This window comes from Sceloporus undulatus, chromosome 6 (genome assembly GCF_019175285.1).
Source record: "Sceloporus undulatus isolate JIND9_A2432 ecotype Alabama chromosome 6, SceUnd_v1.1, whole genome shotgun sequence".
Lineage (NCBI taxonomy): Eukaryota > Metazoa > Chordata > Lepidosauria > Squamata > Phrynosomatidae > Sceloporus > Sceloporus undulatus.
In genome coordinates this window covers 117464816-117481728 of record NC_056527.1, presented here as the reverse complement: position 1 = coordinate 117481728, position 16913 = coordinate 117464816, and the positions used below count along the sequence as shown (strand labels likewise).

General features: G+C 45.6%; 1 protein-coding gene across 2 annotated transcripts in view; it reads left to right on the top strand.

Annotated features, from left to right (window-relative positions):
- Positions 1-16656, top strand: part of NEURL4 (neuralized E3 ubiquitin protein ligase 4) — a 38506-nt gene extending 21850 nt beyond the window's left edge. For both annotated transcript variants that reach the window (XM_042473560.1, XM_042473561.1), the window contains 19 exons: positions 162-324; positions 1005-1203; positions 2146-2222; positions 2332-2410; positions 3762-3937; positions 4398-4526; positions 5392-5537; positions 6411-6626; positions 7083-7181; positions 7680-7829; positions 7953-8117; positions 9096-9254; positions 9680-9859; positions 10629-10722; positions 11736-11843; positions 13240-13384; positions 13643-13755; positions 14114-14315; positions 14902-16656. In XM_042473560.1, the coding sequence (XP_042329494.1) occupies positions 162-324; positions 1005-1203; positions 2146-2222; positions 2332-2410; positions 3762-3937; positions 4398-4526; positions 5392-5537; positions 6411-6626; positions 7083-7181; positions 7680-7829; positions 7953-8117; positions 9096-9254; positions 9680-9859; positions 10629-10722; positions 11736-11843; positions 13240-13384; positions 13643-13755; positions 14114-14315; positions 14902-15106 (2805 nt within the window). In that variant the 3' untranslated portion in view covers positions 15107-16656. The remainder of the gene's footprint in view (positions 1-161; positions 325-1004; positions 1204-2145; positions 2223-2331; positions 2411-3761; positions 3938-4397; positions 4527-5391; positions 5538-6410; positions 6627-7082; positions 7182-7679; positions 7830-7952; positions 8118-9095; positions 9255-9679; positions 9860-10628; positions 10723-11735; positions 11844-13239; positions 13385-13642; positions 13756-14113; positions 14316-14901) is intronic.
- Positions 16657-16913: the final 257 nt, after the last annotated feature.

Sequence of the window (16913 nt, the reverse complement as noted above, 5' to 3'; positions counted from 1 at the left end):
GGAAACCTCTGGATGTGCAGAGGCAACACTCACCTCCCCCAGCCTCAGAAGGGCTTGATGTGGGGTGTCTTAGAGAAGTTCTTGGAGTATCCCTCTTTGTTTCATTTCACTCCTGCCCCCCATACCCTGTCTGAAGCAATGTCTTTCTCCCTCAACCTCAGGCAGGTGACACTGTGGGTGTGGTGCGGAAGGAGGATGGGACACTGCACTTTTTTGTCAACGGTGTGGCACAGGGACCGGCTGCCTGGAACGTCCCACCAAACATCTACGCCGTCGTGGACCTGTATGGCCAGGCGGCCCAAGCAACCATAATGGATGACACAGGTAATGAAGGAAGCTGGATTAACCTGGGATGGCCGTGATGGAGTCTGGTCCCCAAAGCTCTTTTTATGTCCCTCCATGCCTCTGGAGTCCCTGAGGTTTTTTTTTCTAGCTAAAAATAGGGTTGAACTTTTTTTTCCTTGAAAAGGCATCTTTTAAGTATGTTAAGTAGAGCCAGCGTGGCATAGTGGTTTGAGTGTTGGACTATGACTCTGGAGATCAAGATTCAATTCCCCGCTCAAACATAAAACCCCACTGGTGACCTTGGGCAAGTCACACACTCTCAGCTTCATGGGATGGCAATGGCAAACCCCTTCTGATGAAATGTGACAAGAAAACCTTGTGATAGATTCGCATTCAGCTTGCAGTAGATCAAAAATGATTTGAAGGCATACAACAACAAAATATATTTAAAGTAATTTATAGCTAGATGGTTTTAATTGTTTTTAAATTTTTATTGTAAATCTTTTAAACAATTTTATCCATGAGTTGCTTTGAGTCCCTTTCTGGGAGAAAGGCAGCATAGAAATGCAAAATAATACACTTTTCAAGACTGTGCTCTTGCACTGAGATTCTTCCCCTTTGCCCTGAGGACCAGAGGAGCAGAATCTCAGCGGCAAGATCCAGAGGAGCACTGAATTCTTTTGCTAACATGTTCACCCCTCTTCACTTCTCCCCTGCAGACCTGCTTCCACTTCCTGATGATCTCTCGGAGGGGAACAATCAGCTCTCCCCCAGCAGCCCTTCCTCCATTGCCTCCGGGAGCGACCTGCGCTTCCACCACCTGCATGGCAACAACGCTGTCATAACAAATGGCGGCCGCACAGCACTGCGCCAGAACTGCCGGAGTGAATTCAATGATGCTATCGTCATTTCAAACCGGTCAGTGGATGTCTAGGGTCTGGGCAGGACAGCCTCTTGTGTTTGTGTCTGTGTTGCTACCTTTATAACAGGTCATGTATGTGGAGGCCATATGTAACCCCTTTTAGGGCATCCAGTTTATCCTTTGGGACACCTGCTGATCCTCCCATTTTTCCAATTGAAAATCAAATGGTTTGGATAGAAAAATACATGAAAACAGATATTAAAACCTTTCATGGGGCTCTAAAATGCTGTTTGGAGTGGTTCTCCACCCTGACACCCCCCCCCAAATGGCCTGAAAGGAAATGATGTGTTATGACTTCAGGTCAGCCAAAGCAACAACCCACCACAGTTTTGCCACAGAACTTTAAAACTCCAGGGAATTGAAAATGGGGTCAGGTGGTTCTCTGAGATCATCCCTGTCCTAAAACCATACACTGTTTTTGGGTGGAAGCCTTTGTAGTCTTCAGATTTAGTAACCATTTCCATTTTTTGATTTAAGAGTTCCTAGTCAGCCCTCTTTCTGTTGAGAACAGATCCTGAAATTCTAACAAATTGCTAGGTATCCACAAAAATAACAAACCAGTCTTAAATGCTCCGTTGAGCTTATTTTGATAAACTAGAATATGTCCAATGCTTTTTAGCCCAGCATAAACTTTGAAGCTTTCCTCAGAGGCTACAAAATAAGTTATCCATTCTCACCTCTGAACTAAGGAGTAGAGACAAAGGAGGGAGGCTAGGGTTGTCCCTTTAATACTAAACAGTAGTTTACTCTTATATCTGAACAAACCTTTTAGTTTTTCTTCACTTGGTTTCTGAGGAACCAACTGGGGGTGGCTTTCTCCATTGCACTGCATGTGTTGAGAGGTTCACAATGCTGTCTGGCCACATCCCAGTGGACACCCTTGGACCAAACCCAACATGGGCATGTTTCTTAACCTTTCTCCCATTATTTCATTATAGGCCTCTCCGAGATGGGGAGCTCTTTGAAATAGTCATTCAGAAGATGGTGGACCGCTGGTCTGGCTCCATTGAAGCAGGTGAGGGATGGAGGAGGTGAAGCCAAAATGGGTGGCAGTCTCATTTCTCCAGAAGGGCTTTTCCTCCATGGCTATTTCTTTTTCTTCCTCTCCTCCTCCTCTCTCTCAGGTGTAACTGCTATCCGTCCAGAGGACCTTGAGTTCCCCAACACGATGACGGATATTGATTACGACACGTGGATGCTGAGGTAAATGACTGGGGGGAGGCTGTAATTGGTAAGAGAGAGGGTTGCCAGGGTGGAAACCAGAAAGGATGCCTGTGCCATTAGTGGTTGCAAAGAGGAGGGAATTGTTTGTTGCATGATGAGCAATCCCTGCTGAAATTTCCTCTGGTGTACAACTAATAAAGATAGTTTAATCTGGCAATAGCCCTACTAGTATGAAAAACGTGTGAAGAGGATCAGAGAGGGAGTACAGGTGGACCCCATACAACGCAAGCTTGCTGTAATAGGATTCAGTTATATGCAACCAAAAAATATGTTCTTTCTAGGCATTTTGTAGGTCCTTCAGTACATTTCTATAGTATGCTTCTTCCAGAGGTTGACCGTAGAATCACACTGGAGACTTCAAAATTCCTGGAGAAAACACTTTTCTAGGCATTTCTAGAACCTCCAGTATGACTCTATGGTTAACTTCAGGCAGAAGCATACCATAGAATCATGCCTTAGGGCCTTAAAATGCCTACAGAGACCACCCTATCACTCATTTCATGTAAATAAAAAATAGCGTTCCAGATTATACGTGAATTTTATATTACATGTAGGAACCAAAAATACAGTGGTACCTCGGGATACGAAATACCCAGGTTACGAAATTTTCGGGATACGAAAAAATCCCATAGGGAATTATTGTTTCGGGTTACGAATGTTTTTTCGGGTTACGAAAAAACTTTTGGTGCTTTTTTCAGCTTTTTCACACGGAATCGCGGCTTTTCCCCATTAGCGCCATTTGGCAATTCGGCTTACGAAGGCTTTTCGGGTTACGAACGGTGCCACGGAACGAATTAATTTCGTAACCCGAGGCACCACTGTACATCCTTCATGTAATATAGGGTCTGAATGTACTGTTCTGATGCTATGCCAGGTTGACCAAGGGTCTGATGTCATTGTGTAAGAACAGCTTCCCCTGTTCTACACTACCTGAAACCATGGAGAGTTGCCACTGGTGCAGGTCAGAGTTGGCTGTATTGGGTTCAAGAAACACGACAGCTTCTGACTCAGTGAAAGCTACCTTCTTTCACAAGGATTTGGGAATCAGCAGAAGAAAGTTGGGGAAATTATTCCACTTTATGGGCTTAATCCTAGGGGCAAGTTGGGTCGGAACCAGAATCCTGGACTAGTTGCCCGTTTGCTGTGATTGGGTGGGTGTGTGTGTGTGTGTGTGTGTGTGTGCGCGCACTGTTGAAGCTGTTTTGCACATGCAGGGCCACACATTAGTTTGAAGAAAGCTCTTGGTGTATCTTGTGGTTGGCCATCAATTTATTAATGCTCACAGTTGAGGAGGGGGCATGGAGAACCGTTTTTCCTCCCTCTTTTCCAGTGGCACAGCTATCATGCAAGACGGGAACACCATGCGCAACAACTATGGCTGTGACTTGGACTCACTGACCACGGGATCACGCATTGGCATGATGCGTACAGCCAAGGGTGACTTGCACTACTTCATCAATGGCGTTGACCAGGGGGTGGCCTGCTCAGGGTTGCCCCCAGGGAAAGGTAAAGACCATAGCATGTCAACCAGCAGTTCCCAATCTTTGGTCCTCCAGGAATCTTGGATTTCAACACCCAGAAGCCCCAGCAAGCTTTGCCAGCAGTCAGGAATTCTGGGACCTGAAGTCCAAAAACATCTGGAGGACCAAAGTTTGGGAGCCACTGATTTAGATGATAAAGCACGAAGAGAGCCCCAAGGGCCCTGAAGTTCAGTTATTAAAAAATAATTGTGAAAAAATTGTTGAAAAAAAGTCCTTTTGCAAACTCTGGGGCCAATGTAATGTTGGCCTCCTTTTAGCCCTTTAGAGTGCTTCCTGTTGAAACTGATTGCCAAATAAGTGTACCATGATGATGAAGTAAGATGTTTGTACATGGACTGAAAAGGCTGAACTATTGGAATCTTGCATTTTGTACCAACCCCATTCTTCTCTTACCCTCTTTTTTCCTCTTCATTGCTCTGGCACAGATGTGTATGCTGTGGTTGATCTATATGGCCAGTGCGTCCAGGTGTCCATCACCAGTGCCACTGGACCCATGGACAACAGCCTGTCTACCAGCAACATCACAGAGAAGTCATTCCCTATTCACTCGCCAGGTGAGAGGCCAAAAAGTCCTTGCATTGCCCCCCTTTTTCAACTTTTATCTTATTTTTTACTCAGTTTTTAAAAAAATGCAAATATAAAAAAATTTAAAAAGGCAAGGGGGAAGGGAAAGGGGGAGAGTATATAATGTATAGGCCTCAGTCTAACTGGTTATCTAGCTTGAAAGGAGATAGTTACTTCAGATTTAAACTTTTAAAAACTAGACTAATTTTGCATTAGGAAAATCTGTGGTATTTGTAGACATTTTCATACTTTCAGGCCAAAAACCCTCTTGGTGCAGTAAACCAATATAGATAGTGATAGCAGATGTCTAAGAAATCAGGCACTGCAGATAAAGGCTTGCAACCTTTCATTTTATTATTCTATTTCATTTTCTGCCTTTCTGCTAACATGGGGCCAAAGGAGGCTTGTGGAGGATGCATATGTATGTCTGCCATTGTATGGTGACTCCGTGAATTTCCTAGAGTTTTCTTAGGCAAGGAATATTCAGAGGTGATTTGCCAGTTCCTTCCTCTGAAATATAGCCTACAATACTTGGGATTTCTTGGCAATCTCCCCTCCAAGGCTGACCCTGCTTAGCTTCCAAGATCAGACAGGAACTGGTATTTTAGGATATTTAGGCTCTCAGGGAGGCTTACAGCATAGATTTATAACAAAGTACAGCTAAAAGTTTAATAAATATTCATCTAAAAGGAGATGTCCACTTTAGAGGTTATAAGGAAGTGTTAACGTCGTCACATTGCCAGCATTCTGCTAACTTGTCCAAGGGCTGCCTTTTGCGTCTCCCAATCTTAAAAGTGTCCAGTAGACTAATGGATCCATGGTGTGTTTGTTTTTTCCTTTTTCTGTCCCTTCCAGTGCCTGGGGTCGCTCACCGCTTCCACAGCAGCTGTGGCAAGAATGTGGCTTTCCAGGACGACGGCTGCAGGGCAATGCGGGTGGCCAGTTACTGTCACGGCATTGTCTTCAGTATGAAGGAGTTGAAGACGGATGAAATCTTTGAGGTAAGGAGAGGTGTAGAAGGAGCCAGCATGGTGTAGTTGTTTGAGTGAAGAGGCTATTGTAGAGCTGGAAAAGGTGCTGGAGAAGGGAAGAGAAATAAGGAAAGAGTAAGAGCAACTCACTTGTGAGGAGAAGGTGTTGAGGGTGTTTAGCTTTAAAGAAAATGAGTTAGGAAGACATAATCCAAGGTGAATAAAATTTATATGTGGTAAGAATGGGGCCTAAATGCCCTCAAGGCATCCTAGGGTCAGTCCTAGTTGCTACATGGATGGGAGACTGTCAACAAAACCCAGGCGCTCTAGGCTCTGTTTCAGAGGAAGGAACTGGCAAAACCATATCTGAGATTCCTTGCCTAAGAAATCCCTCCAAAATTCATGAGGTTGCCATACATCCACAGGTGACCTGCAGGCACACTTATGCTCATGGATAACAGTAGAAGTGACAGAGGTCCCGAAGAGGCAACCTTAGAGTGACACATGGTGTCAAAGGGACTAATGGGTTAGGACTGTTGGTGGAAAAGGAAACAGAGGAGGATGAGGATGGGTAGGATGAGCTACTACTGTCCTGGTCCTGGTCCTGTTCCGGCTGCTACAAAAATCTCCTTCAGTGATATTGTCCTTCTCTTCCTACTCCTTGAGAAAGATGACTACACTGATGGAGATTTTTACAGCAGTAGCGGAGAACTGTCTTCTGTAGCATGCATGTTTGGTGGTGGTGGGGAAGGTAAAGATAGTCAGGTTCTTTGCATTTTCATGAGAATCCTGTCCCCTACTCCTTGTGAATGTGGAAGTCTGACTGTATGCACATACCCTTGGATTCGCCCTCACCTGGCTTCCTTTCAGCTTCTCAAGCCCTGCTTCTTCCCTTCCCTCTAGGTGAAAATTGATGAACTGGACGAGAAATGGTCGGGATCTGTCCATGTGGGCCTGACCACCCTGCTACCCTTGGATGCCCCTTATACAGTCACGGGTCTGCCGGCTTCTGTCCTAGAGCTGCGTTCCAAGGTGACTTGGCTGGTGACGGGCTCTGAGGTGCGGCGGAACGGGATCCTTCAGAAGCAGAATTACGGCTGCTCACTGGAACGCCTCGGGGTGAGTGTGGTGGAGCCAAAGGCCTGTTAGTAGGTTGACCCCACCTCCCCAGTTTAGCTGTGTAAGAGTTTTCAAGATGCCAAGATCCCTTCAACAGGTCAGTGGAGTAAAGCTGAGAATTACCTGGAAATCTTATTTATTTCCTCATTTTATCGAAATATTTTTGTCCTGCCTTCTTTCTTATCATGAGGTATTAGGGTGGGCTACAATATAAAGAATTTATTCAGTTTCAGATGAAATTAAAATTATATAGATAGGTTGCAAGCATATTCAACAAATCACTAGATTAAAATTGTAGAAAAGGCTAAATAGTTACATTATTTTCATTGTTTTAAACTGTTGGTATTAATTCTCCTTGTGTGATGTCCTAAGTTCTTCAGATGTTGGGTGGAGCAGAAATATCTTTTATTAATAAATAAACTTTGACTAAAACCCAGTTCTGCTGTGTCCTTCCAGGTTGGGAGTCGCGTGGGTGTGAAACGTTGCACTGATGACACCATGCACATCTTGATTGATGGAGAAGACATGGGGCCAGCGGCCACAGGCGTGGCCAAGGTGAGGTGTCCTGCAAAAAAGGAACTTTTCCAAGCACTGTCAAAGGATAAGAACAGCTATTCCAAGAAAGGGGGGTTCCTTCCACAGCTCCTTTATCCTCCAGCATGTATAGTCAGCCCTCCACATTTGCAGATTTGACTTCTGCAGATTTGATTATTCACAGGTTTCATTAATATGTTCTTTCTAGGAATCTCTAGGTCCTCCAGCACAGCTCTGCTGGAAGTTGACCATAGAGCCACCCTGGAGGACCTTCAGATTCCTAGAGAAAACACTTCTCTGGGCAATTTAGGTCCTCTAGCGCAATTCTGTGGTCACCTTCCACCTGATGTTGCCCATAGAGTTGTACTGAAGGACCTAGAGATTCATTAGAGTTCAGTTCTCTCAGGTTAAAAAAAGTAGTTTTTATTTGTGTTTTCCCTCCACGGGAGTCCTGCACTCCTAACCCCAGCAAATGTGGAAGACTCACTGTAATTTCTCTCTCTCTCTGCGTCTCCACAGAATGTCTATGTGGTTTTGGACCTCTACGGTCGGGTCACGTCCGTTTCCATCGTCAGTTCCACTGTGTTGGAAGAGACAGATGGCACTAAGCCCCCCTCGGTTACCTCAGAGCCCTACAGCGAGGAAGAGGAAGAGGAAGAGCCCACCCCGGTGAGTGCTTGAAAGTAGTCAGTTCTCAGTTTCTGGTGGGCTGTCCCCTGTGTCTCCCTTTCTCTCTCTTCCTGCCCCTTGACTCACACTCAAAGTCAACATACATTTCCTCCTCTCCTTCAGGGTGAAAACGAAACGCCCGCAGTGACCTCCGCCATGGAGTTTCTTGAAAACCATGGGAAGAACATCCTCCTCTCCAATGGCAACCTGACAGCCACCCGCGTCTCAAGCTACAACCAGGGCATTGTGGTGGTGGCCCAGCCTCTCCCTCAGCAGCAGCTCTTTCAGGTTAGCCGGGGGCCAGGAAGACCATGTGAAGGCTTGCTGCTTCCTATTTGGGCAGGCAGCCAGCCATTTTATTTAACTAGTTCCCTAGCTACAGAAGGGCCAATGTGGTGAAGTGGTCCAAATGTTGGATCAGGACACTGGGAGACCAGGATTCGAACCCCTGCTCTACCATCAAAACCCACCGGGTGCCCTTGAGCAAGTCACATTCTCTCCACCTCAGAGAATGGCTGTGGCAAATTACCTCTGAAGAAATCTTGGGCAGAAATAAGCAATTTGACACCACTTTAACTGCCATGGCTCCATCCTACAGAATCCTGAGTGTTGTAGTTTTGTGAGGTACCAGCACTCTTTGTCAGGGAATACTAAGGAGGTTGTAAAACTACAAACCCCAGGATTCCATAGAATGGAGTTATAGCACTTAAATGTGGTGTCACGTTATTTCTACAGTGTAGATGTACCACTTGTCAAGAAAAGCCTAGGAGAGGGCTGCCATATATTGAAGTTCTGCCGAAGACACACAGTGACAGTAGTTCCCTAGAAGGAAGCCTGTAGCATGAAAAAGGACCTTTGGGTTGTGACCAGTGGATGCGAAGAAGAAGAATTCTTTCCCCACTTCCCCTTAAAAAATTAAAATAAACATGTTCTTTGGTGTAAATGTTCCCAGACCATTCATGGCCCTGGATATCAGCTCCTAGAAAAGAGGTGATTTAATGTGAGTTGCTGCAGATGACTAGTTCCTTTCTAGAAAGGAAGTATGATTAGTCATAAGGCTCAACATTTTTCTTCCTCAAAAGCGATTAGCATGTCACCTATAAATATAGGCATGACTTGAAGATGGATAGAGGACCTGCCCAAAAGGAATGTTCTCAGCCATTGAAAGTTAAGAAAGTCTGTACTGTGGGAGAGATTACAGTGGGTTTTGCACCCCTCTTGTATGGCCAAAACCTCTTTGCTCACATCTGGTATCTTCTCTTCCAGTTCCAGATAGATTCTCTGAATCAGCAGTGGACCTCCTCGCTCTCCCTGGGGGTCATTGGCAGCAATCCTGAGCGGCTCAATTTCCCGGCCACAGCCTGCTCCCTCAAACGCTCCACGTGGCTGCTGCAGCGAGACTCGGTCTTCCACAACTCACTCAAGGTAAGAGCTGCTGGGGAGCAGAAGGACAGAAAGAAGGTGAGAAAAAGAACAGAAAATGAAGCCCTATGACAAATAACTTAGGGAGCTGGGTATGTTTCAATGGAGAAGACTGCGGTGGCTTGATAGGGCCGTCTTTAAATATCTAAAGAGATGTGATGTCGAAGATGGAGCACGCTTGTTTTCTTCTGCTCCAGAGACTGGAGATTCAAATTACAAGAAAAGAGATTCCATCGAAACATCAAGGCTGCTACCACACTGCAGAAATGAAACAGTTTGACATCACTTTGACTTGGATGGCTCGATGCTATGGAGTTCTGGGATTTGCAGTTTGTTGTGGCACCAGGAATCCCTGACAGTGAGGGCAAAATACCTCACAAAACTAAATCTCAAATTTCCATAGTATCTGTCTTCTTTCCTGGCTGCAGATCTGTGAGAGCTACGGCCCCAACCTGGACACTTGTCCTGAGGGGACAGTGTTGGGTCTCCTTGTGGATTCCAGCAACTGCCTCCACCTCTACGTCAACGGTATGGACCAGGGAGTGGCCGCGCAAGACATCCCCAGCCCCTGCTATGTCCTCATTGACCTCTACGGCCAATGTGAACAGGTAAGGACCTAGGAATGGGGGAAAAAGCACAGGAAGACCATCAGGGATGATTGGATACAGCAAGTGGCGGATGCATGCTTTCATCTTTTCTCCATTGATCTCAAAGGAAGACATTATGGCAAGGTTGCTCAGCTGCTAATTCCACAGCTGAACATTTGCTCCAGAAGGTTCCACAAAGGTCCTCGCTGGAGAGTTTGTCTTCAAATCCCTTTCGGCGGGGGGTGGGAAGGAAGAAGAGTTGGATCAACCCCCAACAACTTCTGTTTCCTAACAGTTTAACCAAAAGTAACAACAAACTGACTCCCTTCAGTTATGTTGGTGAAATAAAGGGTAGCAAGGAATGGATGATTTGTGTAAGGACTCTGAGCTCACATTGGTTCTGATTTTCAAAACAATTTCTGGGTCCAGAGTTCTTTTGCTATTCAATGTCGGCCCTTTTGGACCAGGCTCTGGTTGGTGGTTTGCATGAATAGGATTTTTTTTTTTCTAATATGAAGTCGAAGGCTTTCATGGCCGGCATCCATAGTTTTTTGTGGGTTTTTCAGACTATGTGGCCATGTTCCAGAAGTGTTTGTTCCTGACGTTTCACCGACATCTGTGGCTGGCATCTTCAGAGAATGCTGGCGTAGAAGTGAGTGGGATATATGCATAGCCCAAAAAACCCACAAAAACTATTTCTTTTTCTGTTTCCAGCTAAACCCCAGGGTTTCTTTTCTTTTTCTTAAGGTTCCTCTTTGATATCTTTGTTTCTTTAACCCTTCTTTACTAGGTTACTATCGTAACAAATGACACCCCTGCGGTAAGGGCTGAGGGGACAGATCCCCATGGACAGGGGGACATGGAAAAGGCTGACATGGTGGATGGTGAGTCGACCCTCCTATCCATCCATGTTTAATTCCGTACCTCCCTTTCTCTCTCCTGAGTCTTGAAATGTTGATTTCAGGCCCAATACAGTTTCTGAAAGTCTCCTCAGTTTCATTGCATGATTTTTTTTTAGGGGGGGGGAGGATTTCCCCAAAATCACACTAATATTTTTTTAATGGTGGGGATTAAGAGATTTTGGAGGACTGGTGGGTCCCAGGGCTACCAGCCACACTTGGCCCACCTCTCTTTGAGAAGCTATGGTGACATTCATAGTTTTGGGAGGATGTATAATTTTACCTTCTTCCTTCCCCACATACCAATACTGACAGAGGAAGAAGATTCCTGCTCTCTCTACTAGCTTCTTTGTTTTTGTTAACGGACATCAAATTGACCTTGGCTTATGGCAATCCTATGAATGAGAGACCTTCAAGTGACTGTTATCAACAGTCCCATTTACGTCTTGCAGATTCAGGGCAGTGGCTTCCTTGACTAAGTCGAAGAATGCGGCCTTCTTTTTTTTCTACCAAGCATTATTGGATTTTCTAGGGAGTCATGTCTTCTCATTACATATATGTCCAAAGTTCAACAGTCTCAGTCATCTTGCCTTCAGGCCTGAGTTGCTCTAAGGACCCATTTATTGGTTTGGTTTTGGGGTTTTTTGAGCAATCTACAGGATCCATAGAATTCTCCTCCAGCACCACATTTCAGATGAATCGGTTTACTTCCTATCTGCTTTCTTCACTGCCCTGCTTTCACACATACATAAAAATTGGAAATATGATGGCGTGAACCATCAGATAACAGAAATGATTTGAAGGCACACTACAACAACATTTGTCAGATTGGTTTTATTGTACACTGCCCTGAGATCTCTGGATAGAGGATGAGATGTAAATCAATAAACAAACAAGTGCATCTATATCAATTCTGACCAAGGGATTCTGGGAATTTTAGTCTAACCCCATCTCTTGTTCTATTCCCACCCCAAATTCCTGCTTCTCTTCTACTCCAGGTATCAAGGAGAGTGTGTGTTGGACTCCCCCTGTGGACCTGAACACCACAAAGACCTGTGAATATCATGCGCTCTGTGCTCGCTTCAAAGACCTCCTCCTACTCCCAGGTAGGCCTAATGTTTGGAACAAAGGACAGCTACACCACATGAATCGGTCACATTTCTCTAGTGTCACATGTTGGCTGGTTATAGGGAGAAGATAAAACCTACTCATACACAATGTGTTTATGCAAACTTTTGGAAGGGTGGAAAGCGGCAAAGCAATAAAAATGAGAGCACCAAACAACCACTAGAAAATTAGGGATCATTTACTAAATAAAATTTAAAACATGGCCTCATGAAATATTCCAGTGTGGAGGATGTAATCACCATTTTTCTGGGTGCTGTTACACAGAGAGGAGCTAGATTAGCAGTTCCCAAGCTTTGGTGTTTTGGACTTTAGCTCCCAGAAGCCCCAGCAGTCAGGAATTCTGGGAGCTGAAATCCAAAATATCTAGAGGATGAAAGTTTGGGAACCATAGACCTCCCAGGGATCTCCAAAGCCTGGTTGTCCTTGCGGTCTCTCTGATCCTTATGTCTCCTCAGTTTTATTTGTTTATTCATTCCTTTGATTTATACCCACTTTTCTCCCAGGATGTGATTCAAAACAGCAAAGTTCAAATCCCTTTGAGGTGGATACTGTAGAATGCAAGTGGTCTTGCTCTGAAGCCAATGCAATGAGTCATTTTTTTATTCCCCTGGAAAGCTTTACTCCCACTAGAGATGTTAAATGACAGGAAGTTTTGAAGCTGGGGGAGGGGGGACCAATTTCTTTTGTCCTGTTTTGTAGAAGCACAATTGTGCAGAAAGCACAATGTTGGGGGGAAATGGTAAAATGTACTATGAGCTCCCTTTCCAGAATTAAAGACACTTTGTTAGCCTGGGAACAGAGAATGCATTATAAATAGTTTTGCTTGATGCAAATTACCACGTTTGGCGTATGAAAATAAAGTTTTTCAGCCAGTAATTACATACTGCATTTCTTTTTTATCTATTTTTTATCTTTAGTTAAAAATGGAGCTACTAGGTCCTAAACCTCTTTTGTTTTACCATTTTATTAAAAACAGTTAATGAAACTTCTAACATGAGTAAAATGAGAAAGGTTTTCTTTTCTCCTCTACTCCTCAGGCTACATCTACACTGCAGAAATAATGCAGTTTGACACTGCTTTAACTGGCATGGTTCAGTGCTATAGAATCCTGACATATATAGTACAAGAACTCTCTAGAGAAGGCTCAGTATCTCACAAAACTACAAATTTCAGTATTCTATAGCATTGAGCCGCAACATCTAAAGCAGTGTCAAACTGTATTGTTTCTGAAGTGCAGATGGAGCCTTAATGGCTGGCAAGCAAGCAGACAAAAAGCACTAGTCTCCATAAAAAGAACTGAAAAAAGGGAATCACAACCAGAAATTTCAGTAATCAGATACTATACTGTGTCTGCTTCTTTTTCTGCCTTCCCAGATGATTACTTTGCGGAAGATCCCAAGTTCAGCCTCTGCTACTGTGAATCCTGTCACAAGCTCCGAGGAGATGAGGCCTATTACAAGCGTGGAGAGCCACCCCGAGATTACGCTTTGCCATTTGGGTGGTGCCGCTTCAACCTCAGGTATTGGTGGGACTGAAACATTTGAGGAAACATGACCATAGAGCAACATGACCATAGACAGGCAGGTCCTCCTGTGACCAGAGATGGTGGCCTGCTGGCTGGGATATACTGGGTTGTCATCCCAAAAGAAGAAGAAGAAGAAAAGGTCACCTTGACCAAGCTCTGATTTAGATCCCTAGAGAGTTCTACCAATGAAACCAAGTAGCATTTCTAATATCTTGTCTTTTCTTTCCATCCATCTACCTCTGCTCTTTGTAGGGTCAATCCCCGGCTGGAGGTAGCCAGTACCTGTAAGAAGTGGCACATGGCCTATCACGGAACGAGTGTGGGGGCTGTACGGCGCATGTTGGATCAAGGAGAGTTGGTGCCAGGTAAGGAAGCTGGGGTTGGCATCGCTCTGCCCTCCAAAGTGCCTCCCTTGCTGCCCTTTACAAGATCTCTCTTGGACAGAATGCCCAGCTTTTCTAGTCCCAGGAAACTCAGGTCAGAGAATGGGAATGTGTTGTCATACACCATTCTGGGGAGCTTTCTGTTCAGGCATCTGATTTGCCACTGTGTGAACTAAATAGGTCTTTGGCTTGATCCAAAATGGCTGCTCTTACGTTATGTCCATCAAGGGCTTCAAGGTGAGAGATGAACAGTAGTGGTACCCTCACAGCATTTCATTTTGGATGGAAGCCTTTGCCTGATACCCAGTGTCCTTTCTCTTTTTTTCCCCTCACCCCACAGGAAGTACCTCTATCTTGAGCTGCCGCCCAGTAAAGGCAGACCCACAGGGAGGCAGTGGAGGAGGCAGCGGTGGCAGTGGCGGCAGTGGGGGATACCACGACTCTGAGGAGAACAGCTCGCAGGGCCGTGAGGAACTCCAGCGTGTCCTGCTGTCGCCCACTCTGCGCTACGCTGGGCTGGAGCCTTTTGCCACCAAAGTGCAGTACGTGTCCCATGTAGGGTTGCCTAATGGAAAACTGGAGAAGGTTCCTATGCCTTTCATGGCTATTCCAAAGAGGGGATGTCAGCAGTGTATCTTGTTATCTGGTTATGTGGCAGCAACACCAGCTGGAATTCCCTCTTCTGCACAACCATTAAAGGAGGTATTTCCACTGTTCACTCCCAGACTAGGACCCAGAACAATGGATGCAAGCTACAGCAAAAGAGATTCCACCTCAACATTAGGAAGAACTTCCTGACAGTAAGGGCTGTCCGACAGTGGAACACATTCCTTAGGAGTGTAGTGGAATCTCCCTCCTTGGAGGTCTTTAAACAGAGGCTGGATGGCCATCTGTTGGGGATGCTTTGATTTGGATTTCCTGCATGGCAGAAAGGAGTTGGACTGGATGGCCCTTGGGGTCTCTTCCAACTCTATGATTCTATAATCCTAATCCTGAGGGCTTGACAGGACTCCAGATGTAGGTGAGAAGGAAAGCCAGTGGGGTTAGGAAAGGAGTCAAAAGACTTTCAGCAAGGTTACTTGCCGTTCTTTTTTGTCTTCCTTCCAACTTCTTTTTTCCTCCTTCCAGATTCAAAGACCCAAAGTCTCACCGGCAACACTCTGCCCAGGTGGCCTTCCAGGTGTGCGTCCGCCCGGGGTCTTACAAGGTGTGTGCCCAGTCGCTGACCGCAGCTGAGCCCTTGGACCCGCGGTTCAGTAGTGCTGAGATCGAATGGGTCACCAAGGAGAAAGGTGCCACAGTCTTGTATGGCCTCCTTGTCCGGGTGGAGTGAAACCTCCTCCTCTTCCTCGTCATCGGGAGAACGGGATCGCTACCACCGACTGACCGTGCCACGACAATGGAGGCAGGGAGAGGGGGACAGGTCTTGCCAAAAACTGATCCCCCCTTGGCCCAATGACCTACCCTCTTACGCACAGACTGGGTGGAGTCTGCAAATCCGACAGGCTTCACACGATGGGCACAAGAGATTGGGGAGAGGCCTTGCTGGGGCGGGAGATGGTGCCCCCACCCCACCCCAGGGCTGCTGTTTCCTCCTCTCCCCCCTTTTGCACAGAGACAAGACAAAGCTTGGGGGTGGAGGGGGGAGCAGTTGTGGAGTATTGAGTTGAGCCTTTTATTTAAAAGCATGAAGGGTTGTTTTTTGGGGGGCAGGGAGCGGGTGGGACAGGGATGGGGCAGCAGGAGAATGGTGGGTTGTTTAGTTGCCACAAAAGGACTTCATTGAAATTTTTTGATGTGATGCGGGACAGGGAGGGTGGCTTTTCAGATGGTCCCAGGGGCTTCAGTACTGACAAACCTGTCTTTCCTCACCTGTCCCCCCGCTCTCCATCTCTTTAAAGGCCTTTCCAACCTGTAAGTTGTCCTTATGTATTGACTGGAGGAATTTCTCTGGGTGGGAAAGAGAAGTAGGTAGAACTGCATCCTCAGCAGGATTAGACCTTTTAGAAGGATATGTGTTTTGTTGGCCTGGGCAGGCGAGGTCTACAGAGCGGCTGATCCCACCACTTCTTCCTGGAGATGGAAGATTCTGAGTTATTATTGGGGATGGTGGGGTGGGGATCTTGGCTTCTTAGTCCACGTGGGTGTTTTTAGCCTGTTTGTGTTGGCGTTGTTCTCAATGGAAGTTCCCTCAATCTCTCCAGACCCCAACCCGGTTCCCTCTGCCGAGAAAGCCTTGGACAATCAAGGTGGGGAGGGAAGGAAGGGGAAAGGGGATACGGTGCGCTTGCTTGTGTTTTAATTAACGCAGCCGGTTTAACCCATTTGGAAGGTTTGAAGCGGGCAGATGAATTCACATCAACTGCAAATGGACTCAAAATAGGTGCCACTGTGTAGCTGTGCCCACCTAACATCCAGACACTAGATAATCACCCCAATCCCAGGTCCCTTCCCCTCCAAGAATAAGACAAGCACACCTCAGCCATTCAATATTTTCAGTTCGTTTTCTTTCTTTTCCCCTTACGTTTGGACAGATGCCTCCACCTGTCCCCTTTCTTGGTATATGATTTATTGTTCTCCCCTCCCTTCCCTTATTTATTTATACCTGTGTTGGTTGTCAAACAAACAAAAATGTGAATTGTTAAAGGGGGGGAAAGGGTATAATGCCACCCTTCTTCGCCTTTGATTTATATTATATTTTAAATGGTATTTATGCTGCTTTTTTCACTTTATGTATTGGAAAATGACATGCATTAATTTTTGTACATCTGTCTCAAGTTGAAGAGGTTTTTTTGTTTTTGTTTTGGACAAACATTAAAAGGTTGTACAGCGCGTCGTCCCCCCCCCCACCTTGCAAGGGTTTATAAACCATAATTCAACTGGTTTTATGTCTTTGTGTGTTTATGCCTTTCCCCCTTTTTCCTAATGTTAGATAGAGATCCTTGCAGATCTTTTGCAAGCCACAAACGTGTGATACTTGGCAGAGTTGACCAAGGTTTTGCTGAGTGGTTTACAGTAAAGCATGAAAACAGAATGGCACAGCATCTTGAACAACAACTAACACAGGATACACCATTCAGACTGGCTGTAACAGATTGGAAAGCTGGACTGGACCTAGCAAAATGAATTTCAATGGGAAG